General features: G+C 39.1%; 2 protein-coding genes across 5 annotated transcripts in view; one reads left to right on the top strand and one right to left on the bottom strand.

Moving 5' to 3' along the window:
* Positions 1-14273, top strand: part of SEPTIN11 (septin 11) — a 112576-nt gene extending 98303 nt beyond the window's left edge. Inside the window, exons 10-11 of one of the 2 annotated variants that reach the window (XR_006552173.2) lie at positions 1692-2132; positions 8478-14273. Coding sequence is in view for 1 of the 2 variants with exons in the window: in XM_044945744.2 (XP_044801679.1) it covers positions 8478-8487 (10 nt within the window). In the remaining variant the exon portion in view is untranslated. The remainder of the gene's footprint in view (positions 1-1691; positions 2133-8477) is intronic. The other variant, XM_044945744.2, reaches the window with a different exon arrangement.
* The window catches only part of CCNI (cyclin I), a 38754-nt gene continuing 17707 nt past the window's right edge, over positions 4795-25841 (bottom strand). For 2 of the 3 annotated variants that reach the window (XM_006059938.4, XM_044945745.2), the window contains 5 exons: positions 18056-18184; positions 15204-15278; positions 14913-15053; positions 14129-14359; positions 4795-6423 (listed from right to left, as the gene is read on the bottom strand). In XM_006059938.4, the coding sequence (XP_006060000.1) occupies positions 5980-6423; positions 14129-14359; positions 14913-15053; positions 15204-15278; positions 18056-18184 (1020 nt within the window). In that variant the 3' untranslated portion in view covers positions 4795-5979. The remainder of the gene's footprint in view (positions 6424-14128; positions 14360-14912; positions 15054-15203; positions 15279-18055; positions 18185-25841) is intronic. The other variant, XM_044945746.2, reaches the window with a different exon arrangement.

The following is a 25841-nucleotide window of genomic DNA, read 5'->3' as shown; positions in this document are numbered from 1 at the left end:
GTACATATCCTGTCCCAGACAACAGGAGCGTTGTAAACAATGGTTCTCATGCACATCTGCCAGTCAGCCAGGTGGCTTTCTCCACTCTGTTTGCCAAAGGAGGAAAAAAAAATGCTGAAAATTGCTTCAAGTACACCCACACGCACACACACACTTCTGGCTGTGGAGTCAGTGACTTCCGATGCTGACTCGTTTGTGATGGGCTGGATGCAGGGGTAGGTTGTTTTGTCAGCAGTCACCTCTTAGGGGCAATTTTTGTAGTCAAGGTGCAATTTCCAAACTCATTTCTATTTTAAGCATGAACATGCAGTTTGCTACCTTTTCATTTCTTGTCAATAGTTTTTGCTTATTTCCATCACTTTTTGGCCCCATAACAGATGGATATTGGTGGCATGAGTTGCATTTGGTAAAGATCCTTGAGAGAGTTCCCCGCTTTATTTAAGAATGGTAAACATATGCTTTGGTTGAAAGGTGAAATGATAAAGCAACAGTGCCTGCCTCTTGAATCATTTGATTCTTGGAAAGAGATTATTTAGTCTAATTGGATAAGCATACTGGCGAGAGGCTTCCTTTACTTAGACACTGTTATTACATGTTATTAAAATCAAGTTCATCTGAGCCATTAAATAGTTAAAATATGAGTTGAGAGCCATCCCCTCCATATTACACTATAATCTGCAAGGATAGAAATCTGCTAAGATGTGATCAGTGGTTTGACGGATGGATGGGTGGGTATCAACTCATTAACTGATGCTACAGCATGACATACTATCAGTCTTGTAAGTTGAACACAGACATCCTATTGTGTGAAACCACTGTGATTACTAAGCACAATGATTGGATTTCTTTTTAAGCTCCTTTCATTATTTTAATATCAACTTTACCCTGTCACTCGTTTTGAAAACAAATTTTGTGTCAGATTGTAAAGACATTTTTTGAGCAATATTTAAAACTCAAATTAGGCAGTATTTTTGTCCTTAAGGAGAGAAATGTGTAATCTATTACTGCTGTTCCCCTTTTAGGCCTCAGGCTAGAGAAGTGTAATGGTGACATCTTAGTGAGAGGGGCGAGAGAGCTGGCTGTTCCATCTAGGTTGGTTTCTATTCAGTTATCTAGGGAGAGTGGGTAATGGACAGCACAGGTCAAGCACACAGCTAACCTCCCGTTTACTTCAGGTTCTTTTTCTCAAGTGTTGATAAAACTGGTAGGTTCTCAAGTTCTCTTGGCTGACCAGCTAAGAGAGATGAAAAATAAACATTACTCGCTTGTCCCAAAGTAGATTGTTGAAAAGCAGGGAGAACTGAACCAGCTGAACCTATTTTGATAACAGGCTTTTTATTTTTCATCGTCTTTTAAAAAAAAACCTTGCTTCAGCTACAGACTCGGCCTTATTGCTCAAAGTGTATCCTAGATGATCTCTTTGAGATTGGCACAGCACATGTATAAAGGAGAAACCTGATCTTCTGAATTAGTATGCACTGAGCTGAGTGAGATAAAATTAGGTCATCATACCAGTAGGCTCGACTGTACTTTTTCGCATCGACTGTACCTAAACTTCCTTCTTAGTTATTTTGACTTTTCTGCTTATCATTGTCCCGTATGGGTAAACAGTTCTGGACATCTGAAAAACTAAGTAAATAATTTTCACTGTACTTAAATGACAGTTCTATGCAAAACCTTTTGCTTTGCAGATGACTGCCATCTTTCCACCTTGGAGACAGTGTTGGCAACATGGCTCACTTTGAAGATCCTTGCATTTGAATCCTTAAGACTGTGGTATTTAGTCCTTGTGATTGTTACCATGTAGCTTTCAGATCAGTCTCTAGCCAACAAGTGGCACCCTCAGGGCTGAATGTGTTAATATGAAAAGACTAATTGCAAGCCTGGGTATCTGCTCACCTCCTTTTCCAACCTTCCTATTCTGACAGGCAGCTGTAAATAAATGAGATCTTTTGATTATTAGTGGAACATCGTAGGAGGTACAGATGAAGATTTCATGTCTTCCTCAAGTCAGTTATTTGCAGTACTGTGAATTGAAACGGCCTGTCAGTCCACTATGGAAACTTTCTTGGCACCAAAGAAAAGCTTTTTTTCTTGGCAAATTATGGCACCGAGAGGCATGAAGCTTTAAGGTTGGTTCCTGTCCAAAAAAAAAAAAAAATTTGTGTATGATGGGGGTAGGATGCACAATAGCGTTCTACAAACTCTGCCTAACCGTGCCCTGCACAGGGCTTTTGTAACGCTGAAGAGGTGCAGCTCTAGCTCTCCTTGCCCTTGCTTTACATCCATCCGTCTTCCCACTCTTTCCTCTCCCCAAATACTTTTATACTACACTAGGCCAACATTAGGCACTGGGGGATGTAGCCACATGCTATGAACTGCATGTCTCTGTATACCTCATACAGCAAACTCTGGGAGTAAGAGGTAAGCCCTTTCTGGGCTAAACTGCAAGAGAGAGTATTCTAAAAAGCAAAACACACTAATTGCTTTTCAGTAGTTTTAAGTTCACTGGCCTACTGTTATGTAACATAGTAAGGTCAAAAGTTTTGACATTTGATGTGCCATGAAACTCATACTTTGAGTTGAGAGAAATGGAGAGGTTCAGCCTCCTAGAACCTGAAAAACCTAGAGTTGTGGGCTGTCTAAACTTCTCTATCTGGTAAGATGTTCTTGGTTACCTCTTAGGACAGCTTGTCAATGACCCAGAGGTGGCACAGGGAGAGGCATATCTCTGTACTACACATGGGTCTTACATCACGCAAACCACTGCGGAAGGTCCCTGACTTAATATGGTTTGACTTCGTGATGGTGTGAGTGATATACATTAAGAAGAAACTGTAGTTCTGGATTTGGATCTTGTCTTGGGCCAGCCATATGCAGTACGGATATTCATTTTGCTGGGCAGTAGCAGCAGGCAATGGCATCCCACTCCGGTACTCTTGCCTGGAAAATCCCATGGATGGAGGAGCCTGGTGGGCTGCAGTCCATGGGGTCGCTAAGAGTCGGACACAACTGAGCGACTTCACTTTTCATTTTCATGCATTGCAGAAGGAAATGGCAAACCACTCCAGTACTCTTGCCTGGAGAATCCCAGGGACGGAGGATGGGGTCCTCCGTCTATGGGGTCGCAGAGTTGGACACGACTAAAGTGACTTAGCAGCAGCAGCAGCTCCTAGTCAGCCATGCACTCATGAAAGGAAAATAACTGATAGACTTAGAACCAGTTTTCCACTTAAGGGCAGGATTCAACAAATTCCATAAGATACCTGATTCCTGTGTTGTAGAACAGGCTTTGTGTTAAATGGATTCAGCCCAACTGGAGGTTAATGTTAAGTGTATTGAGCACTTGAGGTGGACTAGGTTCATAAGCTATGGTGTTTAGTAGATTAGGTGCACTAAATTCATTTTTGATTTAAGGATATTTTCAACTTATTGAGTTCATCAAGATATAACTCTGTTGTAAATAGAGGAAGGTCTGTAATCTGTAAACTTCTTAATACGGTGAGGGGAAGCTGTCAGTTTAACTCCTTGTACCTAGCTTTACCACGTTTAAGGCTATACTTCCATCTTCTGTCCTACTGCTAAGCTAAGTCGCTTCAGTCGTGTCCAACTCTGTGCGACCCCATAGACGGCAGCCTACCAGACTCCTCCGTCCCTGGGGTTCTCCAGGCAAGAACACTGGAGTGGGTTGCCATTTCCTTCCCCAATGCGTGAAAGTGAAGTGGCTCAGTCGTGTCCCACTCTTGGCGACCCCACGGACTGCAGCCTACCAGGCTCCTCCATCCATGGGGTTTTCCAGGCAAGAGTACCGGAGTGGGTCACCATTGCCTTCTGTCCTATGATCAGCCAAATCCAACTGAAAATGAAAGCAGCAAGCTTTTGGGACTTGGCTATTTTCAAGTATTCCCAAGCGTATTTCTAGGGTGCAGGACCAAACAACTTAACCAAACATTAGGATCTTGAATTTTTAGAATGTTTTTGTTGTTGTTGAGACATACTTAGCCACATCTAAGTCCCAACATGGCAGATCTTGGTAATTTCCCATCAGTCCCATGTGCACAGGCCTCCCATGGCTTAAGTGATGTGAACTTACAGCTGCACATGATGATGTTTAGCAACAAGAGGTGAGAGCTTAAACTGCTTATTCCGTCACAGTAAGCCCAGTTTCTCCTGAAACTTAAAAAGATGGTTTTTCTAAAAGCACCATCTAGTGGCCAAACCTCAAAATACTAATAGGCTTAGGAGACATTCTCCTGTTAAGAGCTTATAGACTAATTTCAATAATTTGAGTCTTTAGAAGTTACAGTTACATATTAGACAAAACTTCATGATATTGGAAAGCTTTATATTTGATATGTCAGAAGCTGAACCTTGTCCTATTCACTCCCTGTACTTCGATGTCAGGAGACATTTCCCCTTTGATTGGACTGTAGCAGGTAGCCAACCCTACCACAAGAATTTAAAAGTCAAATGCAGACTGGAGAATACTTGTGCTCTGCTAAACTAGAGCAAAATCAGTGGGTTAAAAATGACAGGTTATCAAGACAAGGGAAATGCCTGCCCTCACAGTTCCTTAAGCTAAGAATTTATTGTTTGGAAGGTCACAGTCCACCAGTTAGAAAATATTAGGAAGGAAAAATAATGTCAAACCCTAAACTCAGTCACATTTAATTCCCCCCTTTATGTTTTATTTTCCACAAGCATATTAGTATTTTTATCATCTTTTATAGTTGAAATAGCAGTGCTTAACCAATCAAGAATTTGTACCTCTTCACAAGCAGAAAAAAAAAGATAAAAAGGTTAAGGACAACATTTATTGCTACCAGTAGCTTTTATCATCAGTACATGGTTCTGACTGCAATACCTTCTTCAGACTGCACAGGGAGCTCAGAATCCAGAAGTCATTAAGAGAAATACAGGTAGGCTGGGGAGGCAGGGGGATTAACTGATCAAGAAATACAGGGAGGCTGGGGAGGCAGGGGGTTAACTGATCAAGAAATACAGGTAGGCTGGGGAGGCAGGGGGTTAACTGATCAAGAAAAATCCTAATGGCTTAACATAAAACTAGGGTACTGAATTCAGTTAATACATGTTACAGATCCCAATCACAGAGCTGCCCCAACATCTAGAGAGTCTCTCCTGCTGATTATAAATGAGTGAACTGAGCAGTTTAAAAAACCTAACTTTAGCTGTTACGTTTCTTTAGTGAGCACCTCGATATAGTCTTTATCACAAATTTTTATACAAATGTCAAAAATCCTTTCAACAAACCTAAGAGTGTCTTAATCACGTGCCACTTTTAAGCTTCAATTTAAGATAAACAAAAACTGAAAGTAATTTTATTTTCAAACTCTAGAAATTGAAAGGAGACAAAAATCAACAATGGTAACAGGGGTCCTTTTTACCACCTGATTCATATGGGGCAATTTTGAAGTACCTTTTCCAGATTAATTTGAATTTGAATCATGGATTAAACATGGCTGTCACACTGAAATAATTTGTTCACTAGATTGCTAAAAATAAACTTTGAGGGTTTCCTCATCAGCAGGCATAGATCAACATGCATAAAATTCATTTAGTATTCAAAGAAGCAAGCAAAAGCAAGAGGGAAAATTAAATCAGGATTCTGGGACAAGGTTTGCTAGCTAGGAATTTTGGAATTTAAAAAAAACACTGTGAGTTTCTGACACAAGGCAATCTACACGTTACATTTTAGCAGAGTAAAGGGTAGAACTGACAAATACTACAAAGGAATTTTTTACTAAAATCTTTTTTGATCTTTAGACTTTTTTTTTTGGTTTTTAAGTGCTTAAATATTGTTAAATTATAATTAGTCATACAAATCAACTGGGTTTTTTCCTCTGGCTCATTTCAAATCAGCCTGAAAAGATATATACCTTACATAGCCTATCCTGGTTCTCCATGCTCCCATCCCCAGAGTCGTCTACCTTAGTTTGCACTTGAAGGTAACTCTTGCAGCTACATGACAGAAACAGGCTGCAGAGGTGGACAAGGAGAAGCCTGTCCCTCTTGCCGTGATAAATCAGTGCCACACACAGAACCCACACTTTCGGAAGCGTTATCTTCGTTATAGAGCCGTTTGATCCCATCGTAGAAGTCATCCACTTCCATTTCTTCCACTTTGCGTTTGGCAGAGGCATACTTGCACCCATTGGCAGCTGGGAGATGGTGGCAGAAGGCTGCTGGACCTCTGACTGGCACTTCTGGTTTGCTGTTGTCCTTGGAGAAGTCTGGGCCTGGGACGGAGGAGGGGTGTAATCTGAACACTCCTCTGTCACAGGTCACCAGGGTGTGCTTGAGGGGACGGTAGACATAAACGGAATTTAGAGGCAGGGAAGACTGCAGAGTAGAAAGGTGATGTGCCACAAGCTCCCGACAGTGGATCAGCTGGGAGCTATCCATCTGAGCCAGGCGAGAAAGAAAAATAATCAATGGAGGTGGCTCTGTCCTTTCTGCTAGCCACTTTTTCTCCTCATGCCCCCTGTCCCCCAAGGCTTCTCTCCTCACATCTTTTACCTCCAACTCATCTAATTCCTCCAGCCTAACCCATCATTTTTAGAATGTGTGTCCAGATCTGTATTTATAATATAAACCACTTTGGAACTTGAATTCTCTATTTGCAATTATATGCTGGACATCTTCATGAAAGTAGAAATTATTCTTTTTTCACTGATACATATCTAACATCTGCTTTTTGTTCAGGCTATCTCCCCTGTCCAGAAGGCCTTTCACCTCACCCTCTTTGCCTCCTCCAACGTCTTTAGTGAACACCAAAATACAGATAATTAGATATTAATAAATATACTCCCATATATATATTATAAAGATACATATTATATATGTGTGTGTGTCTATATACACAGACACACACACACATATACATACACACGCTTTTGGCTCTAACAGTAAACAATCTGCCTGGAATGCAGAAGACCCAGGTTCAAGATCCCCTGGAGAAGGAAATGGCAACCCACTCCAGTATTCTTGCCTGGAGAATCCCATGGACAGAGGAGCTTGGTAGGCTACAGTTCATGGGGTTGCAAAGAGTCAGTCACAATTAAGTGACTAACACATTCAATGTATAGATAAACAAAATCCATTAAGAATTTAGAGAAGAAGCAGAGGCAAGAAAAAATTTAAATAAGGGATGGGGAAGGCTGTCTAAGAATTTTTGAACAACCTGTTTTTTTTTTTTTAAACAGTAAATGAGAACCTTTCACAAGTTGTATTTCTGTAGCAAATAGCAGGCTTGACAGCACTAGCAAAAAAACATTTTTGCTAAGATTTTTGTTTAATTAGGAAGTTTCACTAACTCCTTATCCTTCAGGATAATTCAACTCCTTCTTATCCTTCAGAATAATTCAGGTATCAGTCCTTTTTGAAGCCACCCCTGACTTCCCTTATCCCTCCCAAACCCCAAATCCCAGGATCATCTGTTTTTGTATCAAGCTGTTATCATACTTACCACACTGTGTTAGAATAATCTATTTAACCACTTATGCTTTTCTTCTGCAGACTATAAGATCCCAAGAGGTAGCCACTGTATCATATTCATTTTTATTTAAGTTTCTAGCACCAATGACTACATGGAAGGCCTTCAAAATCTTGTGATAGAGTCTAATTAAATTAATTAGTCTCTTTCTGCCTTACTTTCCCTACAATTATAGCCTTAGTCAAAATTCCTATACAACACATTTAAATTAATTCCTCTATTTAATTCCTCAGCACCCCAAGTGCCTACCAGAAATAATCTACTTCTTTACTTTGGAATTAAGAAGGCTCTCCACAATCTGACCCAACCTTCTTTTCCTGTCTTGTGTGAGCTGTGTGCTCAGTCATGTCTGACTCTTTGCAACTCCATGGGCTATAGCCCCCAGGCCTCTGTCCACGGAACTTTTCAGGCAAGAATACTGGAGTGGGTTGCCATTTTCTTTTCCAGGGTATCTTCCTGACTCAGGGATCGAACTGGAGTCTCCTGCATTGGCAGGTATATTCTTTACCACTGTGCCACCTGGGAAGCCTTTCCAGTCTTATTTCCTCTTGCTGCTGCTGCTAAGTCGCTTCAGTCGTGTCCAACTCTGTGTGACCCCACAGACAACAGCCCACCAGGCTCCGCTGTCCCTGGGATTCTCCAGGCAAGAACACTGGAGTGGATTGCCATTTCCTTCTCCAGTGCATGAAAGTGAAAAGTAAAAGTGAAGTCACTCAGTTGTGTCCGACTCTTTGAGACCCCATGGACTGCAGCCTACCAGGCTCCTCTGTCCATGGGATTTTCCAGGCAAAAGAGTACTGGAGTGGGTTGCCATTGCCTTCTCCATATTTCCTCCTAACATATCCCAATTTGTGCTCTGTATTCCTGCCAAACAAACATGCTCTCTACTCTGCACAAATTTTGCCTTTTCTTACTTTACCCTTGCTCATCCTCATATTGAAACTGTATTATGTATTCCTTCCAGGTCTGGCTAACTGCCACCACCTCCAGGAAGTCTATCTTGACTAACTACCAGCGATCACTTTCCAGGCTGATGTATTCTATAGGTATCTTTGGACATTTCTCAACCAATTCTTATTCATACCTAAAAAACCCTGTAGCACACAGTATGACTTTGCAACACCACAGAGAAAATAAAGGAAAAAAACATGCTCTGCAAGAACATATTTGGTGACAAAACTTTTTATCTCTAAATATACTCCTTGCTGGAACTTCCCCTGCAGTCTAGTGTTAAAACTCCACCTTCCAATGCAGGGGGTGACAGTTCAGTCCCTGGTTGGGGAACTAAGGTCCCACATGCTACAGGGTGGTGTGGCCAAAAATTTTTTAAATAATCATAAAATGCATTAAAATAAACTCATTACCTATTACCCAGGAAAGTATACAAAGATGAGAGGCTAGTGTTAGTCATCATGTACAAATATAACAGTGTCTGAAATTACCAGAAACTATATATGAAAATGACCATTTTTCATATGTATTTTGTTCACCAATTTTTTCCCCTAGTTTGAAAGGCTCTAGCTAACACCCTAACAGGCAAGATATTATTAACTAGTATTAGAATTTCTTTTCTCTTAAAACAAAAAAAGTTTTATAATAACTTTTAAGATTATAACTGTAGGCTAAGGCTTATCATGTCCCAGGGATGTGAAATAAGCTAAGCCATGCTAAAAACAGTGGAATGGGACTTCCCTGGTGGTCCAGTGGCTAAAAAGACTGTGCTCCCAATGCAGGAGGCCTGGGTTCGACTCCTGGTGAAGGAAGTAGATCCCACATGCTGCAAATAAGACCTAGTGCAGCCAAATTAAAAAACAAAGACAGTGGAACAAAGCACACAGGAGAGAGATGGGGCTTCAGAGTTCTTTAAGGCACCTGGTACTCCAGGCCAGGACCCCACTTCTTCAAATAGCCTCCAAAAGACAGGTAACAGAAAAAAAGGAATTGGGACATGGAAAGAAGACTACAGTGTAAAAAAAATTATGTCTAAAAAGTAAGTACCCAGTTTATTATGTTGTTCTTCAACAAATGAATTACACTAATGGCCGAGAAAAGTAAAAATATCACAAATATTCTAATGCCTTAGTCACTGGGCATATAGTATCACAGAAGAAGCCTGAAGAAAAACATGTTTTTCAAGTAAAAAGAAGACTGTGTCACTAAAAACTTTCTCTGTAGAAGTAGTAAGTAAATGTGAGGACTGGCAGAAAACAGGGCTAGAAAGACACTGAAGGTTTTGCAAATTGATACCACCTAATGAAGCTTCGCAAGGTGGTGCAGTGGTAAAGAATCTGCCTGCCAATGCAGGAAACGCAAGAGGCGGGTGTGATCCCTGGGTCCGGAAGATCGCTTGGAGTAGGAAACGGCAACCAACTTCAGTACTGCCTCGAAAGTTCCATGGACAGAGGAGCCTGGCAGGCTATATCCAGGGGTCAGAAAGCGTTGGACACAACGGAGCATGCAAGCACACAGACCATCTAATGATGGTTTACCCAAGTTAAATCCTCTGTCCAAAGTAATTCATCAACATAAATTCCTTCTATTGCAACCTGAGTTTGTTCTAAGAAAATAAAATAATATGGCCCTTGCTAAGATACAGTGGAAGAAACAAAATAAGCATATATACTGGAATTACTGCAACTTTAGACACCAGACAAGTTCTCTAATGAAATTCATAGAATGATTTAGTTGCAGAGTGTCAGGAGAACCTTTATTGTTATTTTTTAGGACGACCATCTCCCTCAATGGTAACTAAAGTATCCCTTGCTAGAAAAACAAACAGAACTGTAATTCAGCTTACCAAGGAGGTAAGGCAAATAGCCTCAAACATTTACAGAGCAGACAGCCGAACAGGTTACTGATGGGAAAGGGGGATCGGAATAGCATTATGTAACTGATTCAGATGGACCCATCAGGTTCAGTGGATAGCATAAAGCCCTGAAAACACCTAGTGCCCTAAGGAGTCAGACTCGAGGCACCTTCAGGAAGGACTAGAAGACCTGGTGGGGAGGGCCTGCTTCTTGAACTCCATACTCTTACACTACACCACAGAGGTAAACTTATACTTTGACTAGGGACCTTGGTTAGAGATAGGAAGTTAAAGTCAAGTCAAGTCGCTCAGTCGTGTCTGACTCTGCGACCCTGTGGACTGTAGCCCGCCAGGATCCTCTGTCCATGGGATTCTCCAGGCAAGAATACTGGAGTGGGTTGCCATTTCCTTCTCCAGGGGATCTTCCCAACCCAGGGATCAAACCCGGGTCTCCTGCATTGCAGGCAGATGCTTTATCGCTTTAGGGACAGGAAGACCACCAAGCTAATCTGGGGAGATTTAACATCCTGAGATTATCAAGGCAGACGGCATCGATCAGAAAGAGGAGAACATGAGTACAGCCACAGAAACAGAGCAATGAGAGGAGTAAGAAGAAAGAGGGTTAGCCAGCTCAGAATGATGACCAAAAGGTAGCATAAGAGGTAAGAGGGGTGGTGATATGGCAGTAGAGTGGGTGAGGGGACTAGAATAGACAAGAGAAAGCTTGCCTTTCAAAACCAGGAAACACTCCCTGTACTTTGTCTGAAGTTCAGAGGGAACACAGGCAGAGCTGCTGACAATGGGGCCCCTCACAGCATGGATGCCTGTGATGGACCAATGGCAGTCCTCTCAAACCACGACACTGGGAAACATGTCAGAAGTAATGTCGGCACCATCTTAGCAATCTGATGCAAGAACTTCCTATATAACAACCAGAAATCCAGGAGGAGTATCTGATATTACTAGGGCTTTGTCACAGGTCTAATTACAAAGATACTAGACTTAGTGTTCCTATGTGAACAGAGATGAACTTAGCAAAAATAACTGAGTCTTAAAGAATAAGGAGCCACTCATATTTGGGCCTGGGGAAGGCAATGGCTACCCACTCTAGTAGTCTTGCCTGGAGAATCCCATGGACAGAGGAGCCTGGCGGGCTATAGTCCATGTGGTTGCAAAGAGTTGGAGACAACTCAGCGACTAAGCACAGATTTGGGCCACTAGGATTCCAGAGAATTGCTAAGACCAAGTCTCAAACTCTCTGAAATTTTGTGATCTTATGTGTGTTTTTAACTGTCTTCCTCATTATAACTTGACTACTACATGGAGCAGAGACTTTTTTTGGAATCACTGTATCCCCAATACCTTGACCATAGATTTCTCAATAAATGTAACATAACTATATACATATATAAGACAATGGAACAGTGGTTTTCAAACTATGTCCAAACAGCTTATGAAAGAGAAGAGGCCATGCTGAATAGGACTGCATCTGATAGGCTTCTGCCCCAAACACATATTACAAAGTAATACTTTACTATTTAAGATTTGGGGATTGTGCGTGTACAAGATTTGGGGGGAGGGGGGTGAGGAAGAGTTCTATTTCTAAAGAAAACACTGAAAACCACTGGACTATAATCTTCAAGATTTTTATGGTATGGATAAAGCACTGGGGTTTTTCTAGTTTTCTTTACTACTAAGTTTTGTGTGTCTCTGAGAAAATCCCAAGTTCTCTGTGCCGCAGCTATAAAATAAACAGTTTGAATGATCTGATTTTTAAGAAGGTTCCTTCAAATTCCAAGCTTATAATAATGCCTGGGGAGAACAGTTTTGGTGAACACTTTCTTTTAGCACCAGAAGACTTACAATAGAGAATAAGCACATTCTCTAGTGTTCTTCAACAAAGAACAAGCCATCAAAGCTACAGAATATACATGTTATTTACAATATTCTTATTTACGGTTCAAAGCTTGTCCTTTCTCAGTGCTAGTAACTCTTCATATAGCAAATTTTCTCTGCACTAACTTGGAAACAGGCACAGAAACAAAGTCATGGAGGCATTTAGAGCTATGTCCTTCATTCCAATAAAGATGAAAAATGTAGGAGGTTCTCTTAATGTCCCTTCCCCCACTTCCAGAGTCTAATGTAAATGATTAACATTCAACTTCCTTTTCCAACACTCAAGGTAGGCAAAGTAAGTGCTCTGTGTCACACTATTCCCTTAAGTGGTAGTTTTTGATGTTACTTTCTAAAAATTCTCACTAACTAGCAACTATCTCCCAGGGTTTATTTTCATTATAGCATTATTTCAATAGAAAAAAACATTTCTCAATTATTTCAATATAACAAATGCAAGTAAAAGAAGGTATCTCCTTGTGTATGGAGAAACAGCCTGTATTACACTAACATCATGTGTCCCAGGGAAGGAGAACAAGCTGGGCTATGCTAAAACAGAATAAAACACATCTAAGAGGAACAGAGCTCTAGTTGATATATTGCTCTATTATCATCATTCTTTTTATGAAAAGACAGCCCTTCTCTGCTCACAAACTAAAGCATGAAATTCTCAGAGCTGAGAGGCTGCCCTGAAGTATATTTTAGATGTCTGCCAACTTTTTTTTGGTCTGTTAGCTTTTACGGCTTGTATCTATCAACTGTTACTGTCTTACAAAATACCAAATTCAAGTATTATTCTCATTTTTCTTTTATAGAATTCTTTAATAAGTTTTATCAACTCAAAGATTGCAGCTGTTTGCTGAAGTTGGTTTTTATATTACATAATGTTTTTATGCTCAGAATTTAGCAGTCTCTTCTCTAAATAAAATTTAATAAAACAAATCAGAATAACTATTGCCAAATGAGAATAAACAGGGACATATAAAAGGGAAAGTAGGCTCAAAAGTCTTATTATGGACTCATTTGGCTAAGGGGTATGGTCTGCAGCAGATCTAAACTCGTAGGTTCCATTTAATGCCATGAACAGAACCAGTAAGGATCCTCTCCAAATAGTTGCTAACAGAGTAACCATTACTAACTTTTCATTTGAATTTCAAATTTTCATTTGAATGAGAATTTTCTCCACAACTTTTTAGTTTTTATATAGTTGATAAAAATTTAACCAACTCAAACATTTTATATCAATTTGCAGATAAAGCTACTCACCAACCTTAGGCAACTACTTCAGAAAGTCCTGGAACTTCAGGAATATACTTTCTATTTGCCAAATACTTCCTTCTCTAGCCAACAATAAATTATCTGCTTGTCTAAAAAGCAACTTCTTGCGGTTTATGTTTTTGCCTTATCTTTTTAAAAAAATGAGTTAACTACAGAAGTACTGTAATGAAGCCTAATAGGTAGTAAGGTTCTTCATACAAAACCAATGGAGACTATATTAGCAAGAATCTTAGTAACCTTTTAAGATTAAGATTTTCAGAAACCTAGAAGGTTAGATGGTTAGACAGCATCACCGACTCAGTGGACATGAATTCTGAGCAAACTCCAGGATAGTGAAGGACAGGAAAGCCTAGTGCTGCAATCCATGGGGTCGCAAAGAAGTTGGACAGGACTTAGTGACTAAACAACCACCACCACCTAGAGGAGGGATGAAAAGAATCGAGAAAATACTGTCTAGGCTTTAAAAGAGAAAAAAAGACATCTAACCTATACATTTAAATTGTGTAATAATACTTCATCTGCCCTTAAAAATGAGCTGCCATTACAAGATTAAAAATATCTTAGTTTTATAACTATCTGCTAACCCTATTTTCCCAGTAAGAGACAAATGAATGCCATTTAATTAGACTGACACCTACCTGTGCTTTCTGAAGCAGTTCAATTGTAAGAGGAAGCCAATCAGGAATGAGTTTCTCCATTTCCAGACTAACCATCGCCAGGGCAAGCATGGATCCTTTGAACTGCAGAAGTTGGCTGCAGGCCATACAGTGAAGTAATTGCTTGGTAAGGAATGCCAAATGTTGAGATGGGCTCAGACTGGGCAAACTAAAAAGTAACTGAGGTCTAGTTGACACTGCAATGGCATGGAACTACAAAAAAATAAAAAATTAAAATTAAATCACAAGAACATCATTCTAGTTACTTAAATGTCAAGATAAGCTATGTACAGAAGTTGACGTAATCTCAGGTATTACTCAATTTCTAAGTTTGCAATTTTAGCTTCAGTGATTTGACATGTGTCTTAATTTCTACTTTTTCCTTGGCTAACTGCAGTAATTTTCTTTTTCCTAAAAATCAGAACAACAAAAAAAAAGGACTTCGCTGGTGACTCAGGGGTAAAGTATCTGCCTGCCAATACAGGAGACATGGGTTTGATCTCTAGGAAGATCCCACATGCTGTAAAAGCAACTAAGCCCATGCAGCAGATCTACTGAGCCTGTGCTCTAGAGCCCAGGAGCCACAACTACTGAGCCCACACGCTCCACAGCCCCTGCTCCCCAAAACTAGACAAAAGCTGAAGCAACCACAAAGACTCAGTGCAGCTCCCCGTTCCCGCCAAAAGAGTGGGCAATCTACTTTTCAAGTTACTAAAACAGGACTATATACTCAAGTAGGAAATTGAAAGACTTCAGGTGAATTTACAATGTGAAGAAAATCCAATGGTGTGGCTGTGTGAAGATCCCAATTCAACTTATCCAGAATAATTCTCTCCATCCGCAGAATTTCAGAAGAAGAACAGCCACAGAAACTGTCTCTTGCCAACACCTTCAGTACTGGGATTCTCTATACAAAGCAAAAGGGGAGGAGGCAGGGAGGGCAGGACAGAAAAAAATTAACTCGTTTTTTCAGTTTTTGTTTTGGTAAACAGAAAACAAGCTAATAAACGGATAAAACTTTCAACAAAGAGACATGACTAATCTTGAAAATAGTTACCTCGTCTTCCTCAACAGTCTTGGCAGCCAGGAAAAAACAGCTGATTGCAATACAACTCAGGTATTTGGGGTGGGCCTAAAACAAGGAATAGAGAAAAAACAACTTCAGTGATTTGTCAAAAAGTTAAAAAGAGTTTATTTTTGGAAACTAGATATGCAGACGAGGCAAGTATGCACACAACCCTGTGGAATTCAAATTAATCTGGCTCTCACTCACTGCTTTCTAGGATCAGAGATAACTTATAAACCCAGCCATATTACACACTCTACAGAAATACTAAGATCATTCTCTTGCAAGTTCAACCAATGCTAGTTAGCCAAAGCTAATTTCTATCCATCAGAGGTGAGCTTGATTTTAGAAGACATTTTTTTACTTATAAAATTCCCCCAATTAAAAATATATTTGTGTATTTTTAAAGCTGGTTTTAGTCTCTTTATCTGTCCTATCAGTTAAGATTAACATATGAGATGTTAGGGGAATTAAGAAAGGAATATAAAATGAAGGCTATTATATATTTTACATACTTTACAAAGTGACATGCTAGCAAATTTTCTAATTAAACGTTCACCCAAAAAATTATATATTCAAATCCATGATAAGAATGAAAGGCTCCTAAATATATACAGAATCAATCAAGGTGGGGAAAATCTTTCTTAGATTTGACACCCTTAGGAGGGCTTGAGTTTGCCTGTTTTCTTTATCTATAATAACTTTCTACCCAACTGGTAGAGTAAGAGTTTGCCAATTCAGTTTTAAATAATCAGGACAGGGATTTCCCTGGAGGTCCGGTGATTAGGATTTGGCACCTTCACTGCCGTGTCCTGGGTTCAATCCCTGGTTGGGGTACTAAGATCCCACAGCTATGTGGTGTGGCCAAATGAATAATCATGATAGTTTAGCCTTGATTAATTATGTAATAAATAGGCCAGTCAACAACCAATGCCTCAATAGAAGTGGCATACAGTCTAGGAATCTTCCATCCCTCTTCCTGTATAAGAAATAAAGGGTTGGTTGCTCAGTCATGTCTGACTCTTTGCACCCCATGGACTGCAGTCCACCAGGATCCTCTGTTCATGGAATTCTCCAGGCCAGAATACTGGAGTGGGTTGCCATTCCCTTCTCTATGGCATCTTCCCGACCTGGGACCGAACCCAGGTCTCCTGTATTGCAAGCAGATTCTTCACCATTTGAACCACCAAGGAAGCCCAAATGAGAAATAAAAGCCAGTTCAATTCTATCAATATTTTAAAGTAATCATTAATATTAATCAGAATATTATGTTTAGAAAACATTGCCATAAATGTTATATCTTGCTTTACAGATGAGAAAACAGTCTCAGAGGTTAACAGAGATACCACAAGTGATCCAGAAAGTGAAGTCAGATCTTGTGGCTCTGACAGTTTTTCAGGTTCTCTTATTTCTCCCTGTGTAACAACGTATCAACTCCATATCCTTGAGGAAATCAGAGTTCATTATAGACAGTCCAACAGTTAGCAACTCTGGGTAGGCAATGAAATCCCCAAATCAAGGGCACCAATAGTAAACTTAGTACTGTAAAGAACCCAAACAGCAAATATGTGGGGTTTTTTTTGTTTAAACAAACAGTAATTTTCAATCCTGGATGTACATCAGAATCATCTATGTAGTTTCTTTATTTAAATAAAAATGTTCAGATTTCACCTACTAGAGATTCAGATTTAGTAGGTCTGGGATAAGGTTCAAGGTCTGTACTTTTAAGGTTCATAGCACCTTTTTCTGCACAGCTAGACTTGAGGCTCCATTCTTGTTGCAATCCTTTTATGGTCTGTTTTAAGCACCTTTAAACTATGAATACATTTTAAATGAATTGTTTCAATATAGATTAGCCATCTCTAAGTAAGCATCTGATGCTAGTAACATCAGGCCCCATGGTATCTTTCTCTGTGAAAGGGAGCTTAGCTACAGTAAGGGAACAAGGAGAGGGGAGGAGGACTTGATGCTGAAAAACTGTTGGCATCTCAGTTAACCCAGACTTCAGGCAATTAGGATCATCATAATTTAAGTCTCTCAAAAGTAGAAGTCTGAAACATAAAAAGGTAACTGAGTGGCCATCCAAATTCTTCCATTCCATAATTCTTTGGCTTCTATTTGTTATACCAAATAACAAAAAATACAGTACCCTCAGCACTGAACTCATAGTTCCTGCAACATATATATTCCTAGGGATACAAACGATGACTGAATTGCTTTTTTGTTTCATGTCTTGCTATTGAATAAATGTTGACTTTCTGCTTTAAATCTGCTAAGGGCCTCCCATGACTGATTTCACATCATATAACCAATGATATACCAATAGGGATAACATAAAACTTATCTGTAATACGACCATTGAACAAAAAAACACCAAAGTTATGTAAAACAGTTCAGTTTTCATCTTGTTATACTCCAAATGTATGCTGCTAGAAAGTACTTATATGCTGTTCAGAAAACTACAAAAAAGAGATTCAATCAATAAGTAGTGACAGAAAAATATGCAATAGGCTTATTATACTTTTCTAGTCTGATTCACTATTCACAACTAGTATTCAATGTGTTAAAAAGATGACTAAACTTTCTACCAATGCTATAAAAGAAAGACATAAATTTCATTGGTTAAGTATAAGCTATGAATACTTACAGAATATAATCAGAAACATTTCTGAAAACTTAAAGCAATAACAGAAGACATCATGTCTTCTTACAGATATATATCTTATCTTTAAGAAGGTTTTCCATTCCTTTCCACCTTGTAGAATATTCTACTAATTGCCCCTGGTGCAGCATATAAACCATTAAAACAGAAGTTGTATGTAAGTATATTCTAGAATATTTACCTTTACAGTAGCTAAGAACCTGTCCAAAAGACTGCTAGCCAGAGCAAATGTTTCTGGGTAAAGGTTGAATTGGTACTTGAGTTTGGCCAGCCACTCAATCACTTCATCTCTCTGCGATGGAGAAACATTCTGTAAGGGAACAATTAAAAAATAAAAGAGAATAAGTTTCAAGTTATCATCAAGATATATTTGCAATTCTCACTTACAAAAGGTTAGCAAATGCTATGGAATATGTTTACATGTTAGAAAATGTTTCTAAGTTTATTCAAAATCTAACAAACTTGAGATAAAGGAAGATAAAACCTTATGTATTAGTTGCTGTGCTGTGCTTAGTTGCTCAGTTGTGTCTGACTCTTTGTGACCCCGTGGACTGTAGCCAGCCAGGCTCCTCTGTCCATGGGATTCTCCAGGCAAGAATACTGGAGTGGGTTGCCATGCCCTCCTCCAGGGGATCTTCCCAACCCAGGTCTCCTGCATTGCAGGTGGATTCTGAGCCACCAGCGAAGCTACATAGATGCTAGATACTTCTCCAGCAGAACAACCTACATATCTCCAGACATTTCCAAATGTCACCTGGTGAGCAAAACTGGCCCCAGTTAAGAACCCTATGCTGATATAACACAGTAATCGGTATCTCAACCAGCTAAAAAAGGGTATCAACTTTTGGGTGATACAGCTCACTTTAAATTACTTTACAAATATACCCTTCTGCTACTTTGGTAAATAAATAACTGAGTCATTCACACAGTTTTTAAAGTAAATGAAGCATTGCTCTTTTTTAATGTGAAACCTGAGAAAAGAAGTACTTGGGACATTTTTAATTCTCTATCTATCATTTAAGTCATTCCAGTATAACTATAGAAAATATAAAACTCGTATAACTTAGCTATGGAGTACAAAGTTGACTTAGTTACTGTCAGAGTCATAACAAAGCAAATATCTTTATTGATCTTCAGCTTTTCAAAAGCAAACAACATGTAAACGATGGGAAGAGTGAAATGGTTCCTCACAAAATGAAGAAAATGTTTGTAAATCATATATCTAATTAGGTACTTATATCTAGAATATGCAAAGACTCCTGAGAGTTTAACAGAGACAGAAACCAAATTTTAAAATGAGCAAAGGGTCTAAATAGATATTTCTCCAAAGAAAATACACAATTCGCCAATGAGCACTTGAAAAGATGCTCAACATTATTACATATCAGGGAAATGCAAATCAAAATCAAAAGGCAGTATCTCCTCTCACCCACAAAAATGACTACAATAAAAAAATTAGTAACAACAAATTCTGGCAAGGATATGGAGAAATTAGAACCCTCATTCATTCACCTAGTAAGAATGAAAGATGGTACGGTTACTTCAGAAAACAATCTAGCAGCTCCTCAGAAGTTTAAACACAGAATTATCATATGACCCAGCAATTCCACTCCTAGGCATATACCAAAAAGAATTTAAAACAAGTATTCAAACAAGCATTTGTACACTAATGTTCACAAGTATTTGTACACTAACGTTTACAACAGTAACTACTCATAATAGTTAAGAGGCAGAAACAACCCAAATGCCCATCAACTGATAAATGGATATAAATAAAGTGTGATATATCCATACTATGAAAATTATTCATCAACAAAAAAGAATGAAGTGCTGGGATTTTCCTGGTAGTCCAGTGGCTAAGACGTTGAGCTCCCAATGCAAGAGCCCAAGTTCACTTCCTGGTCAGGGAACTAGATCCCACATGCTGCAACTAAGATCTCACATGCTACAACTAAGACCTGGAGCAGTCAAATTAAATAAATATATTTTTTAAAAAAACAGAATGAAGTACAGACATGCCATAATATGGAAGACCCTTGAAAACAATATGTTAAGTGAAAGAAGACAGTCACAACAGACCATGTATTATATGATCATGTTTATATGTAATGTCCAGAGTACACAAGTCTATAGAGTTGAGCAAAATAAAGGACAGAAATGGTATGGACCTAACAGAATCAGAAGATATTAAGAAGAGGTGGCAAGAATACACAGAAGAACTGTACAAAAAAGATCTTCATGACCCAGATAATGACGATGGTGTGATCACTGACCTAGGGCCAGACATCCTGGAAGGTGAAGTCAAGTGGGCCTTAGGAACCATCACTATGAACAAAGCTAGTGGAGGTGATGGAATTCCAGCTGAGCCATTTCAAATCCGAAAAGATGATGCTGTGAAAGTGCTGCACTCGATATGCCAGCAAATTTGAAAACTCAGCAGTGGCCACAGGACTGGAAAAGGTCAGTTTTCACTCCAATCCCAAAGGCAATGCCAAAGAATGTTCAAACTACTGCACAATTGCACTCATTTCACATGCTATCAAAGTAATGCTCAAAATTCTCCAAGCTAGGCTTCAACAGTATGTGAACTGAGAAGTTCCAGATGTTCAAGCTGGATTTAAAAATGGCAGAGGAATCAGAGATCAAATTGCTAACATCCACTGGATCATAGAAAAAGCAAGAGAATTCCAGAACACCTAACTTTTGCTTCATTGAATATGCCAAAGTCTTTGTGTGGATCACAACAAACTGTGGAAAATTCTTAAAGAGATAGGAATACCAGACCACCTTATACCCCTCCTGGGAAACATGTATGCAGGTCAAGAAGCAGCAGTTAGAACCGGATATGGAACAACGGTTCCAAATTGGAAAAGGAGAACGTCAAGGCTACTGTCACCCTGTTTATTTAACTTATATGCAGAGTACATCATGCGAAATGCCAGGCTGGATAAAGCACAAGCTGGAATCCAAACTGCCGGGAGAAATATCAATAACCTCAGATATGCAGAAGACACCACCCTAATGGCAGAAAGCAAAGAGGAAGTGAAGAGCCTCTTGATGAAAGTTAAAGAGGAGAGTGAAAAAGTTGGCTTAAAACTCAACATTCAACAGACTAAGATTATGGTATCCGGATTCATCACTTCATGGCAAATAGATGGGGAAAGAATGAAAACAATGACAGACTATTTTCTTGGGCTGCAAAATCACTGCAGATGGTGACTGCAGCCGTGAAATTAAAAGACGCTTACTCCTTGGAAGGAAAGTTATGACCAACCTAGACAGCATATTCAAAAGCAGAGACATTACTTTGCCAACAAAGGTCCATATAGTCAAAGCTAAGGTTTTTCCAATGGTCATATATGAATATAAGAGTAGGACCATAAAGAAGGCTGAGCACCTAAGAATTGATTGTTTTGAACTGCAGTGTACTAGTTACAGCATTTAATATCAATATCCAGTATTCTCTTATTTATGAAATAAAATTTTCACGATGTCATCACACCACAAATCTATATAATCAAATTAAGGTTTTAAAGTTTAGGTAACATTGTTACAAACTAATAGTAATTTTGGAATTAAGTTTTCTCAATTCCTGAGAATAAGAAAATTTAGTAAGAATAAGAGAATTTCTTTCTAAGGCAGCAAACAGACATTAAACTATCTTAAATGGGCCATGATAACAGATTGATAGTCCATTAAAAACAAAACTAAACTCGATAGGAATAAATGAAAGATACCAGGGACAAGAGATGAATATACATTTAAAGATGAAAGGATACTGAAGGGGAAATTAATCTGAATTTATCATTAGAGATTACTATACAAACACGGATTATTATCATTTTAATCTTCCTACATATTATTTTTAAGTTTTGGATTTAGGCTTAATTTTCAAAAGGTACATACTTTAAAGCAATATTTATTTACTCTTCAGTTTTATAGGAATCATAAAAACAAAACAAACCTAGTAATACTTAATTTACTACTAATAAATAGAACAGATATACGTAAGTAGTGCTGCTGCTGCTAAGTTGCGTCTGTCGTGTCCGACTCTGCGCGACCCCACAGACGGCAGCCACCAGGCTCTGCCGTCCCTGGGATCCTCCAGGCAAGAACACTGGAGTGGTAAGTATTGCTGTCAGGTAAACACACAAAAGTACAGAAAAGGCTCCGTGATTAGTGGAAAAGACCATTTTCAAGAAGTGAGGGTTCCAGACAAGTAAAGGTTTAACCTGAGCACTGCAGGATTCACCATCATAACCATTTTGGATGGAAATCTCTTTAAAAATATATTATTTATCTCATTCCTCAGAAAGCACAAAGACCACAGCTTAACCCTTTTTCCTGATCACTCAGAGTCAACTTTATGAAATTAATTCCTCTATCAGAGAGAGATGCATTAAGAGTTATTAAAGTATGAAAGGCTGCACATCTTGACAGTGGATCTCCTCAAATAGGCATTTCAGCTAGAATTCCTTCTCTCCTTTCTCTTGGTTTTCTTTAGCGTTGCAAGAACAGTGCCAGGTGCTCCTTGTAACCTCTGGTAGTGCACTAGCCAGTTTCCTTTATTCCAACTCCTCTGTCAATTTTCAGCTTTGACCCCAAAAGTAAAGTATTTCTTTGTGGCCAAATCAACTAATCACACATACATAATTTTTATATTTAGCTCTAAACTCAGTTATCACTGGTATTTATGATGGTTAACTGCCATATATATTTGCCTCCTGGTCAATTCCTTTTGTTATATAAAAACTGACTCTAGAATACTACACAAGAAATACTGACAAGAAAATGAGACAAAGATGGTTTACAACCTTTTATATTAATATCTCACCACCAAACTGGTGTTAAGACTATGAACAATAATTTGAAAACACCTGATACTCAAGACATTTAACTCAGTTCATATTAATGAACATTAAGTCTGGATCATACAACAGGCCATGGGAATACAATGAAGAATGACAATCTCCCTGTTTGAACTTTAAAGCAAAGCCTCGTGATGAGGCAAACAATCAGAAATCATTAATAAAATACGGTAACATGAGAACAGAGGTATGCACAGGGTGAGGGGGGACACTGGAAGGGCGCCTGGCCTAGTGTGGGAGTAGGACAAAAGGCTCTAAGAGAAGACAGCAACTACCTTGTATCTTAAGAGTGAGGGCAGGGGGTGATCACTCGCAAGGCAAGGAAAAGAACTAAGTATTTTAAACCTGTGAACTTTACTCTGAAGGACAGGACGGATGTCAACCTGGAGTCAACTAATGTCAACAGGACTAATGTCAACACAATAACCTAGTGTTAAGCTCCTCAGATTTGCAAATAAAAATCAAGGTGGATGGAAAAGACTGCTAGAACAGATACTCTGACAACTAGTGATACAATTCAATGAATTGAAAAGAAACATAAAGTTGCTCATGGGACTGAAGCTGTGGGCTTGAAATGCTTGGGATATACGGGGTAACAGGAAAATAACGTCCTAAAGAGACTACTTTCCAACTTGACAGAGGAACCTGGAGTTAGGTTATTAAAGCCAGGATATTAAAGCCAGCAGTTGGATCCTCACTCTGAAAGGAGGAGTCTGAAAAAGTCAGCAAAATACTATCTGGATCTATGGCTTCTCTAGAGGTGGGAGGAAGTAGACACAGCCCTACAGCTAGTCCCTGGGTACTGGTTTTAAAATATTCCATTTTCCACAGAGCCATGAGGTGTTACTTGTAGGAGCTGGACCAGGAGCCCCTACAGGTCCCTGGGAACCAACTGAAGCAGCCACAAAACTTTTAGATAGAGATAATTAAACATTCAAGAGAAATTAAATTTCTACAAAGGGGAGCTTTTATCTAAAAATGCAAAAAAAAAAAATAGCCATGTTAATTAAGCCATCTGAACAATTCGATGAAAATGAAATAAATTAATACAAGGAGAGGCAGATGGTGATACAATCTGATGCAAGTGGGTAGGCTTTTAGGGAAGTGAAAGAACAGTGATCTAGAAGAGCAATAAGGAGCAAAAACAGCATTAATTCAATACCTTCAGGTCGGATATAGGGGGGGAAAAATCCCTAAATAACAGATTACATTACATAATGTGACTATCTGTGTTTGACATTATGTTTACAGATAGTCACATAATGTGACTATCCGTGTTTGACATTGTGTTATTTGTTAACAAATAACACAAACATATAACTGTAAGAAGTCTCACAGAAGGAGGACATAATGTGCTGTAAGGAGAGGTATAACACACGAGAACATAGCTAAATAGAGATCTACATATTACAACTAAGTGATTTAACTTGTGTGAAACACAGAGAATGCAAATAGCAGTTAAACGTTAGTTTTGTCCTTTCCTTCCTTTACAAATACCCAGTGGTTTGTGATGCCAGAAGAAACAAATTTACAAAATGTTACTTATAAACAGTTCTTTCAAACCAATTATAATGCAAATAATTATGAAAGAAAACATGACACTCTATGGACTTTAACATACTTTGTATTAACAAATTTGAGAATGGAGCCAAGAAAGCATTCTTGCATGGCTAGTATTATCATTACTAGCCAAAACTAACAGAAACCAAAAAACTCCCACAGAAGATCAGTTTGCAAAGACTCACTCATATTTCCTAATCAAGAGATCTGTTTTCTCTTATATGGATTGCTCAAATAAGGTTAAGAGAATTATAGTGGTTGAACAACTGATCCCAAAGAGAATTTATAATGGTTTGATTCAACATGGTAAAACACAGAGCTTTCTGCTATTCTGATTATTAAAACACAAATTCCGTCTAGCTTTAAACTCTAAAAGGTTCACCATTACCTCAAAGATGAAGTATAATCCCCCAGGCAGGGCATGCAAATCCCTCTCTGACCTACCTCTCCAGCCTCACTCACCTTCCATCCCTTTTTGCCTTAAAACGCATAAGAGCAGTACTTCTATCTATGGCTTCTTCCTTACTCCTGTAATGGTATTTTATATCACTGCTCCCTCTGGTTGAAACACACTTCTTGCTCTTTTACTTGCTTTTTTATTTATCCTTTAAGAGCTTTTTAAACCATCACTCCCTACCAGACACTTTTCCTGATTACTCAAATTGGGCTAAGTACTTTCCTGTGCTCCCATATCATCATCTGTCACAACTGTTCAATACCTTTTAAAAAAATCACCTTACTGCTTTTGGCTATGACTGAGTAGGGAGCAGCAAACCTACACTCTAGCTGAGAACAGCTAGAAAGGCCACTAACAGTGACAGAAAGGCATCAGAACTGCTAGGACAGCCAGGCCTTGAGGAGCCGAGATTCCAGAGAGGAGGCAACAATTAGAGATGAGTCAACACTCTGCATAGCTTCCCCTTTCAGGCATCTGCCCATCTTATGAGTATGGCAAGAGCTGTAAAGTATGAGCAAAGAAACCAACAGAGTTTTGGGGAGTCTTACAAGGCAAGAGTCAAAATTTGGTGACTTGAAGAGCCAAGAACGTAGCGGGAAGAGGGAGGGTCAGAAATCTGAATGTGACACTCAGCTGATTTTCCTCTTAATTAATCTTCTGAATGAAATTCTGAAGTTGGGAAGGACAAGGCTCTAAGTGGCTAAGCAGAAAGTCTCTGAAAAGTAAGAATGAGCTCAGGGAAGAATGTAGCACCCTTCCAGGAATAAGGGCACTAGTAAACACTCCAAGCTCTCTGCTGGAATCCTTGGCTACTCTCTAGAAGTTGGGGACAACCAGAAATAGATGAAGCCATACTCAACAGCAACCCAGCCTCCCATCAGCACAGTCCTTCAATGGATTCAAGCTTCTTCTTCAGTTTGCCCAGCACTGGGAAGATTGAACCCTCCTGCAGAAAAAAAAAACATCTAGAGCCTCTACAATTTCTCATGATGTTCAGCAACCAATCAAAAATAACCAGGCATGACAAGACAAAGAACCAAGTAATCAAAAACAAGGGAGAAAAAAAAGGGGGACAACAAAAA

The sequence above is a fragment of the Bubalus bubalis genome, chromosome 7 (assembly GCF_019923935.1).
Source record: "Bubalus bubalis isolate 160015118507 breed Murrah chromosome 7, NDDB_SH_1, whole genome shotgun sequence".
In the NCBI taxonomy this organism is placed as follows: domain Eukaryota; kingdom Metazoa; phylum Chordata; class Mammalia; order Artiodactyla; family Bovidae; genus Bubalus; species Bubalus bubalis.
Note: the sequence above shows the minus strand (reverse complement) of the source record. Positions and strands in the feature narration are given on the sequence as shown.